This window comes from Notechis scutatus, chromosome 1 (genome assembly GCF_049901735.1).
Source record: "Notechis scutatus isolate UNSWTSFEM ecotype Mainland chromosome 1, rNotScu1.2, whole genome shotgun sequence".
Classification (NCBI taxonomy): Eukaryota; Metazoa; Chordata; class Lepidosauria; order Squamata; family Elapidae; genus Notechis; species Notechis scutatus.
Genome location: NC_142009.1, coordinates 148491263 through 148514563, shown reverse-complemented (window position 1 = coordinate 148514563; position 23301 = coordinate 148491263). Strand labels below are relative to the sequence as shown.

At 39.0% G+C, this 23301-nt stretch overlaps 1 protein-coding gene across 4 annotated transcripts in view; it reads left to right on the top strand.

Moving 5' to 3' along the window:
• Positions 1–23301, top strand: part of PAK5 (p21 (RAC1) activated kinase 5) — a 131151-nt gene that overhangs the window by 87797 nt on the left and 20053 nt on the right. For all 4 annotated transcript variants that reach the window (XM_087948462.1, XM_026668410.2, XM_087948461.1 and 1 more), the window contains one exon: positions 9086–9871. In XM_087948462.1, coding sequence (XP_087804588.1) covers positions 9086–9871 — 786 coding nt within the window. The remainder of the gene's footprint in view (positions 1–9085; positions 9872–23301) is intronic.

The following is a 23301-nucleotide window of genomic DNA, read 5'->3' as shown; positions in this document are numbered from 1 at the left end:
TGAGCAGGGGGTTAGACTAGAAGACCTTGAAGGCCCCTTCCAGCTCTATTCTGATGGATTGAATTGCTGAGGAAGCCCTTCATATTTTCTTAGAGGGGGTGGCTGGACATGCCAGTATCCAACCAATCCAATATCCATGCATAGAAATTAGAGATTCTCTTGGGAATACGAGATTGTTTTTTAAAGAGTCTTATAGCCTTAAGACCATGATTAAGCATTCTCCTAGTAAGGATGAACCTAATAGACCTTTGTTGTAAGAAAGGAAGAAAATGTAGCTGGTGCTATAGTATCCTTCCATAATAGATAACAAATTAATTGCTTGTTAGTATATAGAGGTCTCTAACTTTGTACCTTCTATCTCTACCTGTGCTTTAATAATACATTTTAAATACCTCAAATACTACAATACTTCTTGCATATAGAATGAGAACCGTTTAATCCTTTGAGTATGCTGTGATAATTGCCAGTACTTTCAGTTTCTAATTACACATTGATTACTTTTTGATGTTTCAGGGAAAGTAGTACCTGGGCTTGGTTTCTTCTTGGAGGAGAAATTGTAATTTCCATCTGGGCCCTGTATTATCTCCATTTTTCTCTACGAATAATAAGCTGAACGTGACTTAAGTCTTTTTGGAAATTGCCAATTACCTGCCAAATTGTTGAAAAGTGGAAGACAAGATTTACTCTTGCCCTTACATAGAGGTCTCTAACAGCTGGCCTGAATAGGTATCAACAAAAGTCCACTTCATCTACCAGAAGGCTTTTACATACCTATTTTGGCTCAGGAAGGAAGGAAAGAGCCTGGAGCATTAGGAATAGGAAGGGATACTGGTTTTGTAACACATGAAGAACAATCCTGCCTCAGAGAAAAACGGTGGTTTTGTATGCAGAGCCACTTCATGTCACCAAAGGATGATCTTTGCTCAGACAACCAGAGGGGATCTCCTAGCTAAAAAAAAAAAAAAAAGTGAGGTTCTGCCACAGAGGAGGGAGAGAAAATATTAAAGCTGCAGTTACATTTGAGCCACACATTTGCACTTGGAAGGCTGATGCCTCCTGGGTGCTTCAGGGGCTCATTAAATTATGAAGCACTTCATTGTCAATCATGCTGTTCCATGCTGTGATAAATATGAGTGACCCAGAACAGACCCATTAAGGGGAGACAAGTACAGAATGAATCATATTCGTATCAAAGGATATCTGCTTCCAAGACAAATGGAACCATGCTTATAACTTTCTCTATTGTTTTAGAGTTTACTGATACAAAAGTAATGACATGGATTCCAAATGGTAGGTAGTAGTAATTGGTACAAAAGGTGGAGAGGCCAAAGAGTTTTGGCTTTGGGTATGCTGACCATTTCATAGTGCCAGCCAAACACTGGAAGATCACCAGCTAAGACCAGGTTTTCCTCATTAGAATCCTCTTTACTGTAGTTTGCTTAACCCCAATTTAGCCAGAGATCAGAGGCCAAGTAGAAAGCCTGCAGGCCAAGAGTTCTGGAGAACAAACTGGATAGCCTTAGAACATGGGTGTCAAACTCACATTGCAGTCACATGACATTTCATGATGTTTTTTTTCCCCTGGAGTGGGCATGGCCTGCGTGTGGCGCATCTGGCCCACCAGCCACCAGTTTGACACCCCTGCCTTAGAAGATCACCCATTTGCGGTTGGTTTTATTACAAGCAGATGAATTGTATTGCTATGATCTAGAGTAGTAATAAATATGCACCTATCTCAGTGAGCATATGCAAGTGTTAAAGTAATCAGAATTGTGGAATGCTTTTCCTATTATTGCATTAATGGCTACCCAAACTATTTTAGCTTTTTAGTTATGCTATGTTCTTTGACAACACCAATAAGCAATGACTCACTGGGGATGGAAATACCTCAGGCATAATAACTATATGCTGTATAATCATGTCAGTCTTCCCATTCCTAGATCAAGGTAAAGTTCCCCTTGCATATACAAACTAGTCGTTTCTGGCTCTAGGGGGCGGTGCTCATCTCCATTACAAAGCCGAAGAGCCAGTGTTTCCGAAGACGTCTCCGTGGTCATTCAGCCAGCATGACTAAATGCCGAAGGCGGGCAGAACGCTGTTACCTTCCCACCAAAGTGGTCCCTATCTTTCTACTTGCATTTTTACAGGCTTTCGAACTCCTAGGTTGGCAGAAGTTGGGACAGCTCACTCCGTGACACGGTGCTAGGGATTTGAAACGCTGAATTGCCAACCTTTCTGATCGACAAGCTCAGCATCTTAGCCATTGAGCCACCACGTCTAGGTTCCTAGGTAAACCAGACTACAAAATCAATTCCAGGGGAAGGTTAAAACTATTTTGATTGAGATGGGCTGTATTAACCGAATCGTGCCCGTTTGATTATACTGTACCTTCTTCCTCTTCTTATAGTTAAGTGAATTAGGAAGGTGTCTGCCTGAACATTGTCCACGCACTGTTTTGTTGTTCTGAACTTTAAAAACATTTCATCCCCTTTTGCTTAGGTAATGATTTCTGCTCATCTTCATCAGGGTCACCTTCTTTACTCTCCACTATACATGATGTAGATATTTTCCATGCTTTCTTTATTCCGAAGGGCGTTCATTCTGTTAGGAACGGGCTTCCTCTCCATGCCCTGGTGGTTTGTTGCATCTTTTGAATGCCAGGGACAGGAGAGGAAAGTCATTCAGATTGCATTGTATGCAATGTAGCAAATTTTTATTTCCTTGAACCAGCATATTTATGCTTGAATAGTCATTTTTTTTTTTTCAAAGGCTGTGTTTCGGTTCTCCAACCAAATGGAAATTTTAATATAAATTACTGGAAAAGAGTAATGATGACCTCACATGGGAGGTGGGCATGAAATGCATCTAAAAAAACTGCGGTGTTACAATAGCTATGTTATTGTGTATTATTGTATTGTATTGTAACATCACATCATGCTATGCTACATTACATTACATTACATTACATTACATTACATTACATTATCTAGAATACAGAATAACAGAGTTGGAAGGGACCTTGGAGATCTTCTAGTCCATCCCACTGCTTATATTACATTACATTACTATACTGTACTGTACTATGCTATTAATTGCTATGCTAATGCTATGCTATGCTATACAATACTATACTGTAGTGTACTATACTATACTACACTACATTACACTATACTATATGCTGTATAGGAAGGACATATATACACACTAAATGAATTGAGAAACTTATTCTATACCCAAGTATGTTAGAGTGAATTAAAAAACAGTGAATTCCCTTACTTATAGGTAAGAAGAATAAAATAAAGGATTGTTCTAAAACAATACACTTTGCATTCTGTTATATGAGATTTTTCTCTGAGGGCAAGCTACTGTACAGTGGCCTGAGCCACAGCCAAAGCAGAGGATGCCCTGCTGAGCATACAATGTCAAATCACCAATTTCATTTTGCCATGACCAAATTAATTCCAAGCGAACTAGAATATGATTAAATATTGTAAGTCCTTAACAATGTCATTCTGGGGAAGTTCCGGTCTGTAGCGCTTCGGGGCAGGCAGGAATCCGCGACTGTGCGCGGTTTCTGTCTGTGCTTGCTGCTGGAGTGCCCTGAGCCACCCGGCTTCAGGGCTAGCCACCTCCGTAGAAGGTGGCGAAGATAGGGGGGATCTGGCAGGGTCGAGAGATATCGCACCTCTCTTCCCTAGCTGGCTAAACCCCCTTTTCCGAAGGCAGTTGAGCGGCGGTCAGAAATGGCTGCCACAAAGAAGCGCTCAGCCGGAAAAGAAAGCGCAGGAGGACTTGAGAAGAAGTGAAAGGTTTTTTTGCTGACCGGGACAAAGCAACAACAAAAGTACCCTGGAACCTAAAATTTGTGAAAGATACATCGTTCCTAGAGATCTACAAGCAGCGAATGGAAGTTAAAAAGGAAAGTTTTTCTTTTTTTTTCACTCTCCTTCCTAACGTTGACAGCGAATAGAAATGCATGAGAAATCGGAAAAACCCGCATTGGCACTAATTAAATGCTAAAGGGATAATAAGGATAATAAGGATTTTTGCTGTAAGTGGGAAGGGAGAGGAAAAGAATTGGAGCAGGATTTGGAAGTAAGGAGGAGATTGCCTAGAATCTTAAAGAATTACTAAATACTAACAAGACTTCTAAAAGATACATTTTAACTGGAACTTTGCAACTAAACAGTAACCCCAGAAAGAGAAAGTGAAGAAAGAAGAAAGTGCTAAAAGAAACAGCTTATTTGGACTGTTTGGTGATTTTGGGACTTTTGGAAATTATCTTTGACTAAAAACACTTGGGTGGTTGTTTTGGAAAAACTTTTTCTTTCTACAATGGCATCACTTGTGGATGAATTGAAAATTGAATTCAAAAAATATAAAGAAGAAGAACAAGAAGGGAAAGACTCTCTTGGCACTCTTTTTCAATTCTTAGAAATGGCGATTTGCACCTATGAGAAACTGATTGCACAACAAGATGATTGGGATAAAGAAGAAGCCATCTTTGGTGAACAAGTAACTTTATTTGGGGAAGAAAGGGAGAAAGAGGAAAAGAAAAAGGGGACTTTAAGATTTGAAAAAACAACCAAAAAAGAGAAAAATAAGGTGAAAAGTGGATATAATGTTAGAAAACAACAGAAAGGGGAAAAGCAGAAGAAGAAAAGGGAGGTGGAGAGACAAGGGGGTAAAAAGGGCAGGGAGAAGAACAAGCAAGAGAGGAAGGAAGGGATGAGAAGCCTCAATGGTGGGGAGCAAGATGTAAAAAAACAAGATTCATTTAGAGATAATGGGTAAATTTAATTGAAAAAGGGATTCTGCAAAGGTACATGAGATTGTATTGTTATATTTGTATTTAGAAATAATGTTAGAAAATTGGAAACAACATGTGATCAAAAAATGGGATAAAATATTTAGTGTAACTTAGTGAAATTTTTGTGAATAAAAGGAAGGCAATGAAATAAATGAGAATTGAAGTAGGAGGAAATGGGAACATTTTAATGATACAATGATTTAAAATATAAGTGATGATGTGGGGGAAAAATAATTATGGAGACTATAAGTGTTCCCATAAAAGTATGATATTCAATTGAAAAGTAATGTGTAAAATGTTTAAGATTTAAATGAATATTAATATTAATGATTAGAATTGAATTGGCATGGATAGTTGTTTTAATTATATTATATACTTATAATTTTTTTCTTTTTATAAAATATGTGTAATTTTAGAATGTACTAAACAGAATCCCAATGGAAGTTATGTATTATATTAAGTGTTATAAATTTAGGGGAATAGTTAAAGGCGTCACACTCCAATCAGTGTACAGGAAAAATTTTGTTTAAAGAGAAAAGATAAATAGATAGCTGGAAACAGAACAGACAAAGAATAATAAGCATTATGATTTGAACTGAGATGAGATAAATAAAATAAAACTAAGAAAGTTAAAAGAGGTGAGAAGCTATATAGAAAATGGAAATAAGGTATGGAATGGTATATAAAATGAACATGAATTTGAATTTGTGTCTGTATGAAGAGATGTAACCCGGGATGAAGCAGCTTTCAGAAAAGATGTTTTATGTTTTTATGTTTTATGTTTTGTTTGTTTGTGTATTGTCTTTGAAAATCAACTAAATTTTTTTTTTTTTTTTAAAAAAAAAAACAATGTCATTCTGTACTCACTTACTGAGAACTAAGTTACAGTTCAGCATTGTCTTACTCCTCTACAAGCGTGAGACTTGAGCCTCACTCAAGTCTTGAATGAGACCTTACATATGTGCAACTGGTTGCAAGCCCTATTAATTGCAAAGGGCTCCTTTTGTGAGCAGGCATGCTTAAACGGTATTAAGATAGGTTGCAAATCAAAGCTTGTTATGTAAACAATACACAGGTCCTGTTTTGTTTTATTACTACTCTTCTGAATGGTCTGGTTGAACCAACTTCTAATAGGCTCTATGAGACAAGAACTCATATCAGATCTTACCGAGGCTCACACTATCTCTGACTAATGCCTCTGCTCTTTTATTTGAGATGTATGCTAGTCATTGCATTGTATTTATACAAGGACAGTTTTCATAAAAGTCTCCTTCCCAGACGTTTAAGACTTCAGAGTTTCTATAATTATTACACGATGATCATATCCACTAAATTATTTCTATATCCTTGTTCCATTGTTATCTACTCCAAAGCTGCATATTAAGTTATATTTAGTATTGAAACACAGCGTAACTCATTTTTTGTCAGTATTATTCAACAGTCATCACTATCACCATTATTAATAGTCAAGGGCACAAGAGAGAAACTTTTTAACTTAAACAAATAGCCCTAAGTGAAGGAAGCAGAAAATCGATAATTTTATTTGAATTTATTTGTTTGTTTATGTGTGTATCTGTGGATTCATCTACTGTTGCAGCCCACTAGAACTCAAAGTACAGATATTTTTCTCTGATATTTTTCTCTGTGTACATGGAGAGACAGTTCGATGCAGTGGTTAAGGCACCAGACTAGAAACTGGGGAATTGTGAATTCTAGTCCTGCTTAGGCTGGGTGGTTTCAAGTCGATCATTTTTTTTCAGCCCTAGAAAGAAGGCAGTGGCAAATCATTTCTGGAAAAATGTTGCCCAGAAAATTGTAGGGAGTTGTCCAGGTACACTCTCCAAGAGTCAAGACGGATTCAAAGGCACCCCCCCGATGTATACATGACCTACTAAAAGAGCAAGATTTTTACCATCTTCTGAGGATCAATGGAATGTATTCTTGCTTAAGGAAGTAGGTTGTTCCATAAGAGAGGAGCTGTATTATAGGAACCGCTCCTCCAAGGTTTCTTTCTGGGAAAGATATTGATATTAAGGACACTATTCAAACTATGAATGCAGTGAAATATTTTTGTGCCTCTGTCAAGATCTTGAAACTACTTTCGCAAGTGCCACCTACTATGGAATAAATCCCATTCAACTCAGTAGTAATTAAATCTAAGAAGCTTATGTCTGGAATTGGATTGCAGGGAAATAAACTATGTGTTGTGCATTAGCTGTTGCTCATCTTATATCAGGGCAGGCAATCTGCAGTACATATGCCCTATTAAACCATCTACGTCCCTTTGAAGCCCATGCCCCAAGATCATGTTGCTGAAATTTAGTAAAAAAATTGCCAATTTCACATTTTCTAAAAAAAAAAAAAAAAAGCTGGTTGATAGGTTAACCACATGGATAAAAATTTAATATATATATATATATATACTGCCGAGAGAAAAAAACCATGGGAATGTATTCTTGCTTAAGGAAGTAGGCTGTTCCATAAGAGAGGAGTTGTGTTTTAGGTCCAGTCCTCCAAGGTGAGCCCCATGAGTAGAAAGTTCCGGGCTATCTAGGTTAGATAGGCAGTTTTTTTCTGGGAAATATATTAATATTAAGGACACTATTCGAACTATGAATGCAGTGAAATAGAAGGGTGGAAATGCTAGCCACATGGTTGTGTCACCTCCATTCTTACTGAAAGTCACGGGTAGCCATGAAGTTCATTTGAGTTTGCTTGCTCCAAGAATGGTTGGCTGGAATCCTATTTAACTATAAACTGTGTACAGTTTATCCAAACAGAGTTACATTTTCATACGAACGACTTAATATGAGTCATGAATTGATTAACAACAGACCCCGCCCTCTCCTCCTCCTCGCATCATATTCCCTCCCCCTATCTTTTTAGCGAGGTCAATTTTATAGTATTAGAGAGAGAGAGAGAGAGAGAGAGAGAGAGAGAGAGATTACCAGTAAATTATGTAGTTTTATCTTTTAATATTGTAAAGCCATCCAAAGTGACTCTGGGTGCCTAATAAATTTTACAAATAAATAAATAAAATAAATAAATATACCGAATCAGATCACTGCTCTAATTAGCCAATTAGCAGTCTTGGATAAAAATCTTGTTATCGGTGTTATTGGTCAGATGTGCAGTACCTTTGGAACTCTAATTATTATTATAGGGTAACTTCCACCCAGAAGTATCCACAAGGAAGGTCAAGAGCATCAAAATGATGGACAAGACTGGCAATCAAAGTCCTGTCCTTTGAAATGTGGATCTCCTGTATCACATCAAAAGGGATAGAGCTTTCAGTGTCTGGTCACACCTGCAATTTTGATATTGTTGGCCTCCTCTGCAGACACCCCTGGTCCCACCCTTCCTGATCTTTATGCAGGATGGGCAGAAATCTTTGAACTCTTTAGAAAATCTTTGAAGAATATTTAGAAAATCATGGATTCCTGGTGCCTGCCTAAATTAAATATATTACATGTTTAATCCAAGATAATTTTCTATAGCTGCATGTTATTTACACTTTGATCTTTAAGAAACTAAAATTCTTCTTGATGAAGTCAAAAGAAAAGTTTGATCAAATTGAAAAGAAAGTTTAAAACTAGTTTTGAGATATTATAGGCTTAGACTTACATACCGCTTTGTAGTGCTTCACAGCCCTCTCTAAGTGTTTTACAGAATCAGCATATTGCCCCTAACAGCCCGAGTCCTCATTTTACTCACCTTGGAAGGATGGAAGGCTGAGTCAACCTTGAGCCTGGTGGGATTTGAACTGCCAAATTGTAGGCAGCTGGCTGCAGAAGTATTTTGCAATACTGCACTCTAACCACTGCGCCATAGCAGTGCAGAAAAATCTCTCTCTCCCTCCCTCCCTCTCTTTCTCCCCTGTTTATGGAAGAAATACCAGTAATGCACCATTTGTTTAGTTATTCCTTTCCATAGAACGACCTACAGAAGTGAATCACAATCTATCTACTATTCTATCAGTAGATAGATTTTTTTTTCCTCTCAGTATCCTAGGAAATAATGTTAAATTCCTAGGTTAACATCAAATGGTAATTTCTTATGAGAGTATTGTTGATGACAGAGTTACTGAGAGTATGCAGTGATGCACCTTGAGGTGAAATGACATTTTGTCCCCAAATTTTTCCACCCGATAAAAGGATATAACGGACTGTCCCTGTATTCTTTTCAATGTTGCTGAAATGACTCTGCTGAATGGTTTTATCGCTGTGGCATTAAATCAAAGGCAGCCTTTAATCAAAAGCTATCTTCTCTTCCCAGACCATCGTTAGAGGAAATAAACCTTGCAGGGATGCTTCAATCAATGGCTTGCTAGAAGAATTTGACAATATCTCCGTGACCCGTTCCAACTCACTTCGGAAGGAGAGTCCTCCCACGCCTCACCTGAGATCCTCCAACCATCTAGAAATCCACCAGCAAGAAAATGGCTTTGTCACCTATTCCCAGTATTCCAGCGAGTCAGAAACAGGTACTGATCTCTTTGTTGAAAGGTACAGAGACAGATGCCTTCGTGGGGAAGAAGCAGATAGATATTCCCAAGGGAGCTGTGCTGTAAAGCAAAATGGACACCTGGCCAAGCTGAAACCCAGTGAGATGTATTTTTCTGAAGCCAAGCCTTTGAAGTCTGACATCTCTAGATTCTTACCAGATTATCGCACTTCCTTGGAAACAAAAAGTAAACTGAATGAGTACGGTGGCCTGAAGCTGGAGTATCAGAGGGCGCCTAGTCATTCTTCTTTGGATTATAAAGAGCCTTTTCATTATGCTCTCTCTAGAACTTCTCTTCACAGTCAATACTCCAGAGAAGGACTAGAATACAGTGACAGTGAGTGGTCCAAGGATGAGTACGACAAAAGGCCAAAATCCTCCTATGTGAGCCGGGCAAGTCCTCAACCAGCAATGAGGCAAAGGTCAAGGTCAGGGTCTGGCCTTCAAGAGCCAATCATGCCCTACGGAGCAAGTGCTTTTAAGTCCAATCAGCAAGGGTATTCCTACAGCTCCTACACCTACCCACGATTGTCGGAAACAACAGCAGGCGTTCCAAAGGTAAATTTATATAGGTCCACATTTTCAACCTTACTATAATTTCAGTATTTTAAACACGGCGTTTTCCTTGGGTAATCACCGCAGTGCCTCAGTCCCAAAGAGGGTTTGTCTCCCAGAAAACTGACATGAGTTAACATGAAAGTTTTCTCGTTTTAAATCCTTGTCATTGTGGTACAATGAAGAGAATGCAGTATTCCTGCTTTTTCCAAATATGGAACAGAAGTCAAATCAAATTAATACAGGTACTAAGTAGAAATATCTAGTTGATAGGCTAGATATGATAAGCAATAGAAATATATGGAACAAGTCCATTTCTAGGAATTTTCTCATATTTTTTCCTTGTGGATTAATAGCTTCCTGGCACTTCAGATATCCCTGTGTTGTTTCCAGTTATACATGCCAATATGTATATGATTAAATGCTTTTTAAGCTACCTATTTTTCAAATTGCTGCAGGCTTAGTTGTGCATCTTAGTTTATGTTTGGATGAGGTTTAAGATGCAGATAATACATAATATATGTTTTATAAAGAGTTGAAATATTCAACTGGCTTGAATCAAAGTGACTACTCTTGTTTTCCCTCATACTTATTTCTTGGAAGCATTTGCACAAACTATCATACATAAAACTATCATACATTTGCACAAACTATCATACATTTCTCTTAGGAGAAAATAATCTGGATAAAATCAGAAAGAAGGTGGTTAACTTAGGGGAATTATAAATGCAAATCTACTTGATTCCCACAATATCCCTTGTTATAGTAAGCACCCAACTGCCATAGCTAAATTGGCTGAATTGTTTAGTTTAGCTTATAGATGCTAGATATGGCAAACATCCTGCTTTTTATGAGGCATTGTTCAATAGAGAAAAAAGGGGAAAGTTTCAGGGCACAATCTTTTCCCCAAATAAATCTCATATTGGGATATCATTTTATAAAGTATCTGCTTTTTATTCAGTCTTGTCTGACAATTGCAACCAGTCTTTGATCAGGCTTCTACTCGGACTCAAATATGTGTGCAGGAATGAATCATGAATGAATGTTGAAATGAAATTAAGCTAGTGATGATACTTTGTGAGTTGTTAAACAACAGACAAGTCCCATACTTGTTCAGCTCATTAGTTAAGATTTACTTGTCCTAGTCATTTTGGATTTTACTTTCCCCAAAAGATTCAACAATTCTACACCCTCATCAATAAATCTACCCCTACATTTTCCAATAGATCATCATCGCCATCATACTGACACTTTTCTATTTTGAAACTAATTTTTCCTCACAAAATACTAGAACAGGCCCAGACATTGTCACAGAATAAATGTTAAACCATGCACAATGAATATTTACTTTCTAGCACAAGCATATGTTTGCTGGTGATTTCTAAATTATCACTGTGTCCCTGTAAGCCAGGTAGATAAGACTATGGAAGAAGCTTTTCGTGTTGTTATCTCATGTTATCTGAGTTAATACTATTGAACTCAATGGGATCTTTCCACAGCAAGAGTTGATTTATCAGATTCAGTCTAGGGCATTGTGAGCTGATGCCACCCCAAAGAATAATAAAAGGAATCTCATCTTCAGAGCAAAAACCCACACAGTCTAGAGCAGGGATGTCAAATTTGCAGTCCACAGGCTGAATGAGTCACGTGCTGGCCACACCCACTCCCGGTTTAGCGAAGGGGGCAAAAGTCACAATATGTCGTGACGCCGCGAATTTGACACCCCTAGTCTAGAGCTAGCTAACTGTTTTCAAGTCAAGGGCTACATTTACTTTAGTGTGCCAGGACCTACACTCCAAAATTAAATACAGTTAAGGTATTTAACTCCCACTCCCCACTCCTATATGTCTAATAATTTCCCTTCCATCTCACAGAAAATGTGTTTGGTGGAAGCATCTTGGAGGGCTTTGTGGAATTGCTTGTGAAGTATTTGGTCAATCACTATCTATGGCCTGCAGTCTTACATGGAACAACTATGATAGAATTGCCAACCTGTTTCCAACATGGCTGCTCTGATACCTTCAGAAAACGCATGATCAGAGCAGAAAGCTGGCAGATTTACTTTTCTGATTGGAATTCAAAGAAGTACTTTCTTGTCAAAACTCAACCCATGTATCTGGCTGCCATGGCTAATAACTCTTGATAGCACCAGACACATTCACCCTTGAGGTAGTTGACTAATTCCTTTTTAAAGCTGTCTAAGCCCACAGCAAGTCCCACATCATCAGCCAGCAAATCCCAAATCTTTGTCACGACTTGTTCAGAGCATTAGTTTTTTTAAGCTATTTTAAGTCAGCTTCATGTTTCAGCTGAGCCTGCAATGAAGTATACAGACCTAGCCATGTTTTATCACAGGCAGTATAGCCAGTCAAAAAGAACACGCTCCTTTTTTTCTGTCAAGCGACAGAGGAAGTTGTGTGAACCCATTATGGAGGAAAAAAGCAGCAGTTAATTTTGTTTAATTGAACAAGTCAGCTTTGAGTGGAATTGACATCCGTTGTCCATTTTTCAGTCCGGTGTGAAGAAATGTAATTTATACTGGCTAAATTTGTGGATGAGTGCTTCATTTGTGTTAGGATTTGCTAGGCTCATGTTACTTTGCGGGCATCTCCCGCACCTTATTTCTTTGAGGTCTCTTAATCTGTTCCTTTTCTTGCTGCTTTCCTATCCATATTTTTCCCTACCTAGCTCCAAAAAACCTGGAATTATTCAAGCACCAGGGGCCTATCCACTGCTTAGCAGGACCAATCTGTGCACCTCTACCCACAAGGACGTGCTGCTGAATTCTATGAGACTTACTTTGAGGGCAGCTTATGTAGAATTGCAAATGAGAAAGCCTTTGTGCCAAGGAGAATAAGCAGATGCATTTGAGCTCCTTTAACACCAAGCCTTACAGCTGTTTCTGCCCCAGCATGTTCAGTCTCACTGCTGTGACTTTGATGGATGTCTTGTCAGAATTTAATCTGCTTCATTGACCTGGATTTGAGAAAGTGATTCTTTTTCACTTTTCTTATCTTTTCCTTAGGGCAGTTTCATTCATTTCTATTTCTATTTTATACTTAGAAAGGTATATTAATTGTATGTGTTTGTCCGATTCTAGCTCATCATGATCTTATCACTTTCAGTGGGATATAAATTCAATAAATATGGTACATGTTATTGACTTTGCAATGTTATAGATATCTGTGCCCGGACCTTGTTAGGTTGTTTACAGGTTTTTTTTTACTGCATACATTACAGAAAATAACATCTGTAAAAAGTATGAATGAAAGTATCTTAACAGTAGCTTTTTATTTTTTTCCTGAAGACTTTCATGCAGAATAATTCTGACATTTATTAAACTACATGTCAGATCACTAATGGGCAGAGGGATTGATTTGATCATGAGATCCAAGAGTTAAGGCTTTTACAGAGGAGGCAGAAGGAACACAATCCAGTCTGTTCTCTATATTACAGTTTTCTTAATCTGCACAACCATTAATTTTTAAGATACAGAACTGCATGTAATGCAATGGAGCCAGGTTGGAAAAAAAACAGACCATTGCTTTATCTCTTCCAAAAAAAAATTATAAATCACTGCCAAACAAAAATGCTGTATAATAGTATCCAAAGGTGTAGTCCAAAACCACATGACAGGGCAATCCTGCAAAAGCCAAAAGCATAAATATGTAACTTCTTTTGGATAAGGTGTCCTTTCCCACAGTCTTTGTTATTAAAGCAACAAAAAGTTGTAGTGACTTGCTGTGTGATCTATTTAAATATAGATTCCATCATATTTGCTCAGGATTATGCAGTGCAGGTTCAGGACCTTATTTTCTTCTTCTTGTAGTTTCCAGATTTCCACTTATGGTTACAGAGAGTAGTTTGGAAAGTAATGTCTAGGTGATGTCCCAAACTGGGAGCTTTGTTTAAAAATATCTAATTATAGTATTCCCCTCCAACCCAGAACAGAATGATGCAAGCAAACTGACAGTGCTTAGTTTTCAATGTAGTGCTTTTCATTCATGGTGACAGAATATGGGATCAAAAAAAGTATTGTAAGTAAATATTTTTGTTTATGGAACCAAGATACTCTGCCGCTTGAACCATAGAGTTAGAATATTGTTCTAAAGGGTTATCAGCAGAGCAGCCATCAAGACTTCACTGCCTCTGGCAGTCAGCTTCATTTCTTCTAACCCAGATAAAATTCTTGGCCTGTCTTAGACTATTATTATTATTATTATTATTATTATTATTATTATTATTATTATTATTATTATTATTATCATCATCATCATCATTCATCATCATCCTTTCACAAAATATTCTGAGCTGTTCCTAAAAGGTTGACGTACAATTCTCATATGCATCTATTTTTCATTTCCAATTTATTTATGCCTCAGAAATTTGCTACTCCAAGATATAGTTAGAGGATAATAGACATATTTGTTTCAGTACTGATGAATGAACGGTCTTTAAAATAAAGTGGCCAATATACCCATTGGTTTTAGCTTTCAGAACAGCTTCCGAGAGCCAGGGAAATCCTTTTCTCATCAAAACTTCCTAAGAAATTAAGAAGAAGAAGGACCAATGAAGGAATCTCCAGAGGTGGTTAAACAGAGCCAATTCTTGTTGTGCATCTCTTTTCCTGTGCTAGGCGGAACTCGGTTGTTCCCCCGCTGTGCAGCAACCCACGGAGATAAATTGATGCCGCAGCAGGCTTCCCCTATCGCTCCTCCCTACAGCCTTAGCATAAAATGGTCAAACGAAGTTCCACTGCAGAATTCAATTTCACAGTTCAGTTGGGTCCTTGATTACACTGCCAAATTCAGATTAATGTGCATTTAACTAACATGGATCAGGGGACTTCTGGCTGGCAGCCAGCAGTGAAACTAGTAACTAAACTCTGAATGGAGCTTCTGCTTTGTCCACCCCTGCCTCACACTTTACCACTGAAATTGATTGATTAAATAAATTCACTGCTATAATTATTTGTAATTGTGCTACATCATGAGCCTGTTTCTAAATCCCCCACCCACCTACCCACCCATCCACCGTGGAGTTGTTACGAGCTTGCTTGCTTTGCACAGTGCTGAAAATTACTCTTTTCGCAAAAGGCTTATTATTTTCTCCCCCCACCCCGCTTTCTTTTTTGGAATCATTCATCTACATAGGTACATATTTGGGACTGTCAAGTATTAGCAGATTTAAAAAATGAGACAAGACTTGTAAAAAAAGGGTGGGGGGGTGAAGAGACATAAAGATTGCTGTTTACTGAATTCTAAAAGTTCAGAAGCAAATTGGATTAAAAACAGTGTAAATATTGCTGTGATACTTGCTTTGAAGAGTATGGCTCATATTTTTTTTCCCTCCCAAGACTGATTCTGATATAGATTAGAAAGAACCAATTTGGGTATTCTGAATAATCGTTTTTAGAAGATCATTTAGGAAATGGCAGCATCCTATTTTATATCTTTCTAAAATAATGCTGATGTGTAAGAACTGGAGAAGGTGAGCTTCTTCTTTCTATTCCCATATTGTAAATTTTCTGCAGATATTCAGTCTTATTATCATATATAAATGAATTTCAGAGTTAGCTATCAGTAAAAAATTGTCAGTTGATTACCTTCACTGATTTTTATGGCAATCTCTGTGTGCTTATCAAGTTATATCAAGGTACTAGCTCTATAACCGTGCTTCACTACGAAACTATGTGATCGAGCCAGTGGTGGGATTCGATTTCTTTTTACTACCAGTTCTGTGGGCGTGGTTTGGTGGGCATGGCAGGGGAAGGAGACTGTAAAATCTCCAGTCAGAGGTGGGATTTGCCGGTTCTCCAAACTACTCAAAATTTTTGCTACCGGTTCTCCGGAATTGGTCAGAATTGCTGAATACCACCTCTGGATTGGACTTAGTTTTGGGGGAGGAAAATAAGGGGAAAAATTGTGCCTCTGCCTACCAGCATCCATTGGTATTCATCTGGCTAGCGTCCTGTCAGTGAGTGAGAGAGTTGAGAGCTGTTTAGAAACTGAAACATGGAAACTGAAGCTGTGTGAGCAAGGAGACAGCAAGGAGCCTGGTCGTGCCTTAGCTCAACTGTTCGGTACTAAAGCTGGTTGCTGCTCTGAAACTGAAACTCCTCTCCTGTGCTTGTGTTTTGCATTTGGAACAGATTTTTTTTCAGGTGGGGAGGGGGAGTAGAACTCCTTAGCATCAGAGCATGTTAATAACAATATATGAAATACTAATGCTCTGATGGTCATTTCGGAAAATCCTTTCTTAGTGAGCCACCTAGAAGCCAAGAGGAAGATAAGTGCCAAATTTCAAGCTTGTAGGCTTTACGGTTCTGGAGATTTTGTGATGATGCATGACTGGTATTTCACTTTTATATATATATAGATTAACATTACTAGGCTAACATTAAGACTAGTAATAGTATCCACCAATTAAATATTTTTTTAAAAAAAACCCATCTGTAAATAAATATAGCTCGTATTTAACCCAGCAACTGCAAAGGTTTGAGGAAATGTCTTCCAAGCAGAAACCTGTAATTCCGATGACTTTCACTTTAAACAAAATCTATTGCCAGATCTTTGGGGTCGAGGTGGGGTCTGCTATAAAGAACATAAGACTCCCTCTTGGTCATCCCCTAAGAAAAAAATATTTAAGCCATGGTTTCAAACCAACAAAAGCAACTTTTGGACCACTTGCCTTAGGAAAACAACGCCAACCCAAATATATAGACAGTATCATGCAGGTAGAAGAAATAGGCAAGCTGTTGAAGTCCATGAGATAATCTCCTTAATGCTCTGCAGACAGACCTGCCCGGATAGCAATTTACACACAACCGTCCCCTTAAAAGTACTGCACAGAACATTTCCAAAAGAGCAGGAGGACATATGTAAACGATCCATCTCTCCTCCCCTTTCTTGCAAAATAAATGTCCACAGCAGTCTCTGCAAAAGTCTCCAGTAGCAGTTCCATTCTTTCCCTGGATGCTTAATCCCTTCTGGTTGGATCTTCTGCTGCCCAGCTTTGCAGGATACAGTCTGTTCCTGAACTCTTCAAGGGATCTTGATATGCACCAAGACAAATTCCTTGTGTGTCCAATCACACTTGGCCAATAAAGAATTCTAATCTATCTATCATCTATCTATCTATCTATCTATCTATCTATCTATCTATCTATATCTATCATCCATCATCTATCTATCATCTATCTATCATCTATCTATCTATCTATCTATCTATCTATCTATCTATCTATCTATATCTATCATCCATCATCTATCTATCATCTATCTATCATCTATCTATCTATCTATCTATCTATCTATCTATCTATCTATCTATATCTATCATCCATCATCTATCTATCATCTATCTATCTATCTATCTATCTATCTATCTATCTATCTATCTATCTATCTATATCTATCATCCATCATCTATCTATCATCTATCTATCTATCTATCATCTATCTATCTATCTATCTATCTATCTATCTATCTATATCTATCATCCATCATCTATCTATCATCTATCTATCTATCTATCTATCTATCTATCTATCTATATCTATCATCCATCATCTATCTATCATCTATCTATCTATCTATCTATCTATCTATCTATCTATCTATCTATCTATCTATCTACCTACCTACCTACCTACCTACCTACCTACCTATCATCCATCATCTATCTATCTATCTATCTATCTATCTATCTATCTATCTATCTATCTATCTATCTATCTATCTATCTATCTATCTACCTACCTACCTACCTACCTACCTACCTACCTACCTACCTTCTCCAGTCAGATCTATTGTGCAATTTCCCTCATTGCTGATGCTCTCCCTTACTTTATGGTTGGCCAAGTGACCAAACAATATTCCTGAATCCTTCATGCTGTCGAAGCTAACCCTAACCTGCAAGGACTAAAGCAGGCAGTCACCAGGAATCAATACTGACATGAAAATGCAAGTGCACATTCCTGCATTCTAGTATACTAGTATCTGGCAAAGTGGGGTGGTTTTTTTTTTAAGATAACTTGTTCTGTTTTGTGCTCTATGGGCATTCTACATGATCCTATTAGGTTTTTTTTTCATAATTTTTCTTAGTCTCATCTCCGCTTCCAAAATTAAACCAAGGAGGATGGAAGTTCTAGAGAACTCAAGGCCTAGAAATCAATTATGCTTTGGCTAAGGGTAATTATTCCTGACAAAGGTGGATTTTTGTTTGAACTTCTTGGCTAAGAAAGCCAGTATGATGCAGTGGCAAAGGTCCTGGACTGGAAGCAGGGAAAGAGAAGTTCCCAGACTTCCCATACACACAGAAGCCAGCTGGGTGACCTTCGGGAAATCACTCATTCTCAGCCCTGATCAGCATCAGGCCAGCTGATCAGCGAAACCCTTTGTGGCATTGTGTATGGATAGCTTTGCTGTAAGACCTAGTGTTCTGACCAAGGCTTCCTGAGACCATAATTAATCACACGCTTAGTTCAAACAACCCTCTTTTTATTTCAACGGCTGGGAATTATGTTCATTCCCAGCCTGTAATGAGTCCCAAACAGTCTCTCGAGATAAGCACCCACCTTTCTCTCCTTTGAATTGCTGCCAACAACTAAAGTGCCAAATTAACTGTAAAAAGTCAAACGGAGTACAAAGTCCACACAGAGCTTCAAGGTTTAATCCGAACAGAGCAAACATAGTTGCTTCCTGCAAAGGCTCCTGTCCCTTTGCTCCTCCTTTATGTCTTATGGGAAGGCCAATCAACTCCAAGTCTTACTCCCGAGTCTCCCCTTTTGTCTTAAGTGTTCTTGCCTTCTGGCAGCTCTGCACATACGCACACTGGGAACAGGCTCCCCTTGTTCTTCTGCCTTGCTGCTATCAGATTCTGGAGGCTCCGGAGTCAGCACATAACTCCCAGATGGCCCTGGCCCCATCTCTGTATCAGACTCAGGACCCTCGTCCAAGTCCTCCCTAGACTCCCGGACTGGTCCATGTTCCTCCTCACTGTCTGACTCTGCTGCCTTCCCCACAGGCTGCTGGTGGACCACAACACATAGGTACCCATGATACAAAAGCAAGTGGACAAACAGTTGGAAGAACCACTACCACCACCACCACCACTATTGAATTGTTTGGTTACCTCAGATTGCAGCCTATTGAGAGAAGTAACACAAAATTCTCTCTCCTGTCCCCTTAGCAAGAAACTGACATCCATGTGAACTGACATGGAAGAAAACGCTGTATGTTATACATTGCATAGAGCCTTTTTCTTAAATGTTCTCAGGCTGCCTCAGGCATGGCAATTGCTGTTCTGCTTCAACTGTGGCAGCTGCAAGAGCAGCCCAGCTAGTTCTCACAATTCTCTTCTAATCTAGCATTCACTTGCTAAATGTGGCCAGCCAGATATCTCTCGGTCCTTTAAAGCAGCAGCAGCCAACCGGTGGGCCACGGCCCACTGAAGGTCCGTGAAAAAATGTTGGGGTCACCCTCAGAGCACCCCCCCAAAGCAATTAATCCAGGCTGCGCAGGAACACAAGGCTGCGCCACCCACATGGCCCGCATTCCCTGCCCACTCACACCTTATCTGGCAAACTTGCCTGCTAAGTTGCTATTTTTCCTTTTTCCAACCATCAGCTGTTTTGCTGTGCTGGGAGATTTAGATTAGCTAGAAAGCAGGAAATAGTTGGATTTCTTGCTTTCTAGCTAATGTTTAGATCTTCAACTCTGCTTTTAAGCAGAGCCAAAACTTTCAGTGCAGATTCAGCTAGCCGATGACAGAAACACAGATCTCTAAGTGAATCTGTGATTCTGTGAGCAACTTAATCTGCCTGCCTGCTTTGCCTGATTTTGCGTAAAAGTTGCTCTTTTTTATAAAAAAATCAATATTTATATCAATATTTATAATATGTACATACAAGCCATGCCTTGCTAGTCACATGACCACCAAACTACACCCACAAATTAGGCCACACCCACAGAACCGGTTGTTAAGAAATTTGAATCCCACCCCTGCCTCTGTGTGTTTGTGTGTGTGTGTGTGTGTGTGAGAGAGAGAGAGAGAGAGAGAGAGAGAGAGAGAGGGAGGGAGGGAGGGAGGGAGGGGAGGGAGGGGAGGGAGGGGAGAGAGAAGTTAGATCAGATCTATCTCTATCTCTCTCTCTCTCCCACCAACGTCAGCAAGCTACCGTCAGTCAAAATTCATATTAGTGGTCCCCAGGATTTAAAATTATGAGTTTGGTGGTCCCTGAGGTCCAAAAGATTGGCAACCCCTGCTTTAAAGCATACAAAATACAAGTAGTTCTCAACTTACAACAGTTTCATTTAGTGACTGAATTTACAACGGCACTGAAAAAAAGCAACTTATGACCAGTTTTCATACTTATGACCGTTGTAGCATCTCCATGGTCATGCGATCAAAATTCAGACTCTGGGCAATAGACTCACATTTATGACGGTTGCAAGGTCCTGGGGGTCATGTGATCTGCTTTTGCGGCCTTCTGACAAGCAAAGTCAATGGGGAATGCAGATTCATTTAACAAAAGTTTGACTGATTTAACAACTGTAGTGATTCACTTAACAACACTGGCAAGAAAGGTCATAAAAATTGGGGCAAACTCACTTAACAAATGTTTCTCTTAGCAACAGAAATTTGGGGCTTAATTGTGGCCGTAAGTCAAGGACTACCTGTATGTTTGAAAGTTTCTGCTTATTGAAGTATTATTATGGGTCATCACACAGTCAGCCAGATGTTTAGACTGGACTGGGAAGTTTTATCCACCTATACAAAGTCCTTCCCCAAGATCTATTTATTATTATTATTATTATTATTATTATTATTATTATTATTATTATTATTATTATTATTATTATTATTATTATTATTATTATTATTATTGATGGTTCTCTCTTGTCAGTAATTGAGACCAGAATTTTTAAAAGAAAGCAATACAGTCATAAAGCATTACATCATGTGACCATGCATGTAGAATGGCAGTTCTGGCAATCCCATTTGCCATTGTTAAGAACCTAATGTGATTGCAACTTCCGACTTCCTACCGGCTTCCCCATTGACTTTGGTAGTGTGAAATTAGCAGGGAACATTGGAAATTGTCATCACGTGACTGCAGTTCACTGCAACTTACTGCAAGCCAGGAACCAAGCACACAGATTGCAGTTCTGTGGGGATGTAGCAGTGGCCAGAGGACCGGCCATAAGTACCACTTGTTCAGAACAGTTGTAACTTTGAACAGTCACTGAACAAACGGTAGTAACCTGACTACTATCTGTATTATTATGGTTGGTCACACAGTCAGCCAGATGTTCAAACTGGATTTGGGATTTTTTTTCAAATTTACCAAGTTCTTCCCAAGCACCTAGGATAGGCAAATGTTGATGTTTCATGGTATTAAAGGTTCCATCGCAGGATACGCCTCTCATCCGGGACATCAGCTCTTTGAACTATTACCATCGAGAAGGAGATTTAGGGTATTAAGAACAAGGACGACCAGATTTAAGAACAGTTTTTATCCAAGTGCAGTTTTGAGTTTGAATGCGGGGTCATAAGATTTTTGTGGAATTTAAATGGCTGAGAGTAATGGGGTATTTACATTTTTAAATTGCATAGAGATTATTGTATGGTTGGTTGTGTTTAGTTCAATTTTTTTCTTTTAGTGGTGTTTGTCCAGTTTTACTTTGTGGAAGAGCACCTCATTTCGTTGCACCCGCTTGTGAGTGTAATGACAAATAAATTCTTATGTCTTATGTCTTATTTTTGAAGACAGCAAGTTTAATGCTCCCTCTTCCTCTTTTCCCCAAGTAATTTTGTTTGGTGAGTTGGGCTGAAAGTGATTGGCCCAAAGTCACCCTTTAACAGCGGAGGAGAAACAATATCTGATTTATAGCTACACGACCACCTATCCATGGGACAGTACTGGTCTCGTGACTTTTTTTTAATAGTAGAAGATATTGGCCACAACTCCGAGACGTTTGCCTAGCTTTGTATACTAGTTGTGGAAATTTTTGGACCAGGAGGCCCTGTAGATCATAATTCATGCCCTCATCACTTTACTGAAAGACCACTGCAACATTCTATACCGGGTTGGCTTTGAAGTTAAAAAAAGCATTCCAAAATGTGTAGGGGCCTACTTGCCAACCAGCGGTAGAAGATTACCCAAAGTAGTGATTACTGGCCTTGCTGGCAATTTGCTCCCAGGTTCAATTCAAAGTGCTGTTTATCGCCTATAAAGCCCTCGATTCGGGCTTGGTTTCCAGATATTTGTGGGATCATTGCTCCCCGTCCAAATTGTTCCATCTCTTCCACAAGGGGATTCTAAGAATTCCTACCCTAGAAGTGGTGAAGGAGTTGGTCGCTTGCTGATGCTTCTTTAGGACTGTCTCCACCCTTTGCAACGTATTGTCATTGGAAGTATATGATCCTCTTAACCGCCTGACCTTTACAAGTCAGGGTCTTACAGTATTTCAGAGGGTGCGCCAATATTAATGATGATGGGACTGTATTAAGTTTGGTTTTTAATTTGGGGTACTATTCGTATTTGTTTTCATGGGCATTTCTATATTGTTTTCTATAATATTGTAAGCTTCCTTGAAGCCTGTGAAACAGGTGGTGCACATATTTTTATATAAATACATGAAGGAGGGGGAACCATCTGTGGCCCCTCATTGGGTTGCCCCAACCGGATCTATGGCAATGTTTTCCACATTGTACCTACAGAAGAGGGAATTGAAACCCAAGAAAGCTCTTCCTGTCTAGTCCAGGTGACAAACACTGCATCCTCACCTCTATCCACTATCTGTGGACAAGAGCAGTGGGCAACCTATGTTATCCTTATGCCAAGGTCATGAGGCCACTGGAGTCCATCCTCCCAGGTTACCGAAACCCAGTGATGTAATTTATTACCCCAATTCAGAAACATTCAGAAAATGTTTTGGGTCATTTTCACCATTTGAAAAGGATGCTGCGTCTGTCTGGCCTGCCTGCCTGCCTGCCTGGCTGGATACTTATGTCATCTGGGGATGGGTGTCATGGTATCGCAGAACATAAAGAGCTTGACAGAGGCTAAGGACACTTATTGTCAGTAGCAGCTTCAAAAAGGGGGAAGTAAAAAAAAAGAAATATGAGGCTACCCCAAATCTGAATTTTCCTGCTAGACTTTGGAAACATGAATCTAAAGGGCTTCATTCGCAAGCAAAACTGGAGACAAAGGGGATGTGTGGGGTGTCCACGTGCTTTTTTTTTAAAGCTAAGAATGTATTTCATACAATGAAATCTAAGTATTTCTTGACAGTGTCATTACCTTCAAATTCAAAAAAGGTTTTTGCCTGGACTTTGTCCACTTTTGATACTGACTCCATCGATATTTATTTAATCCTGCCTCTTGCTCCCTTCTTTGAGTCTGCCCTCAAACACCTTCTACCTC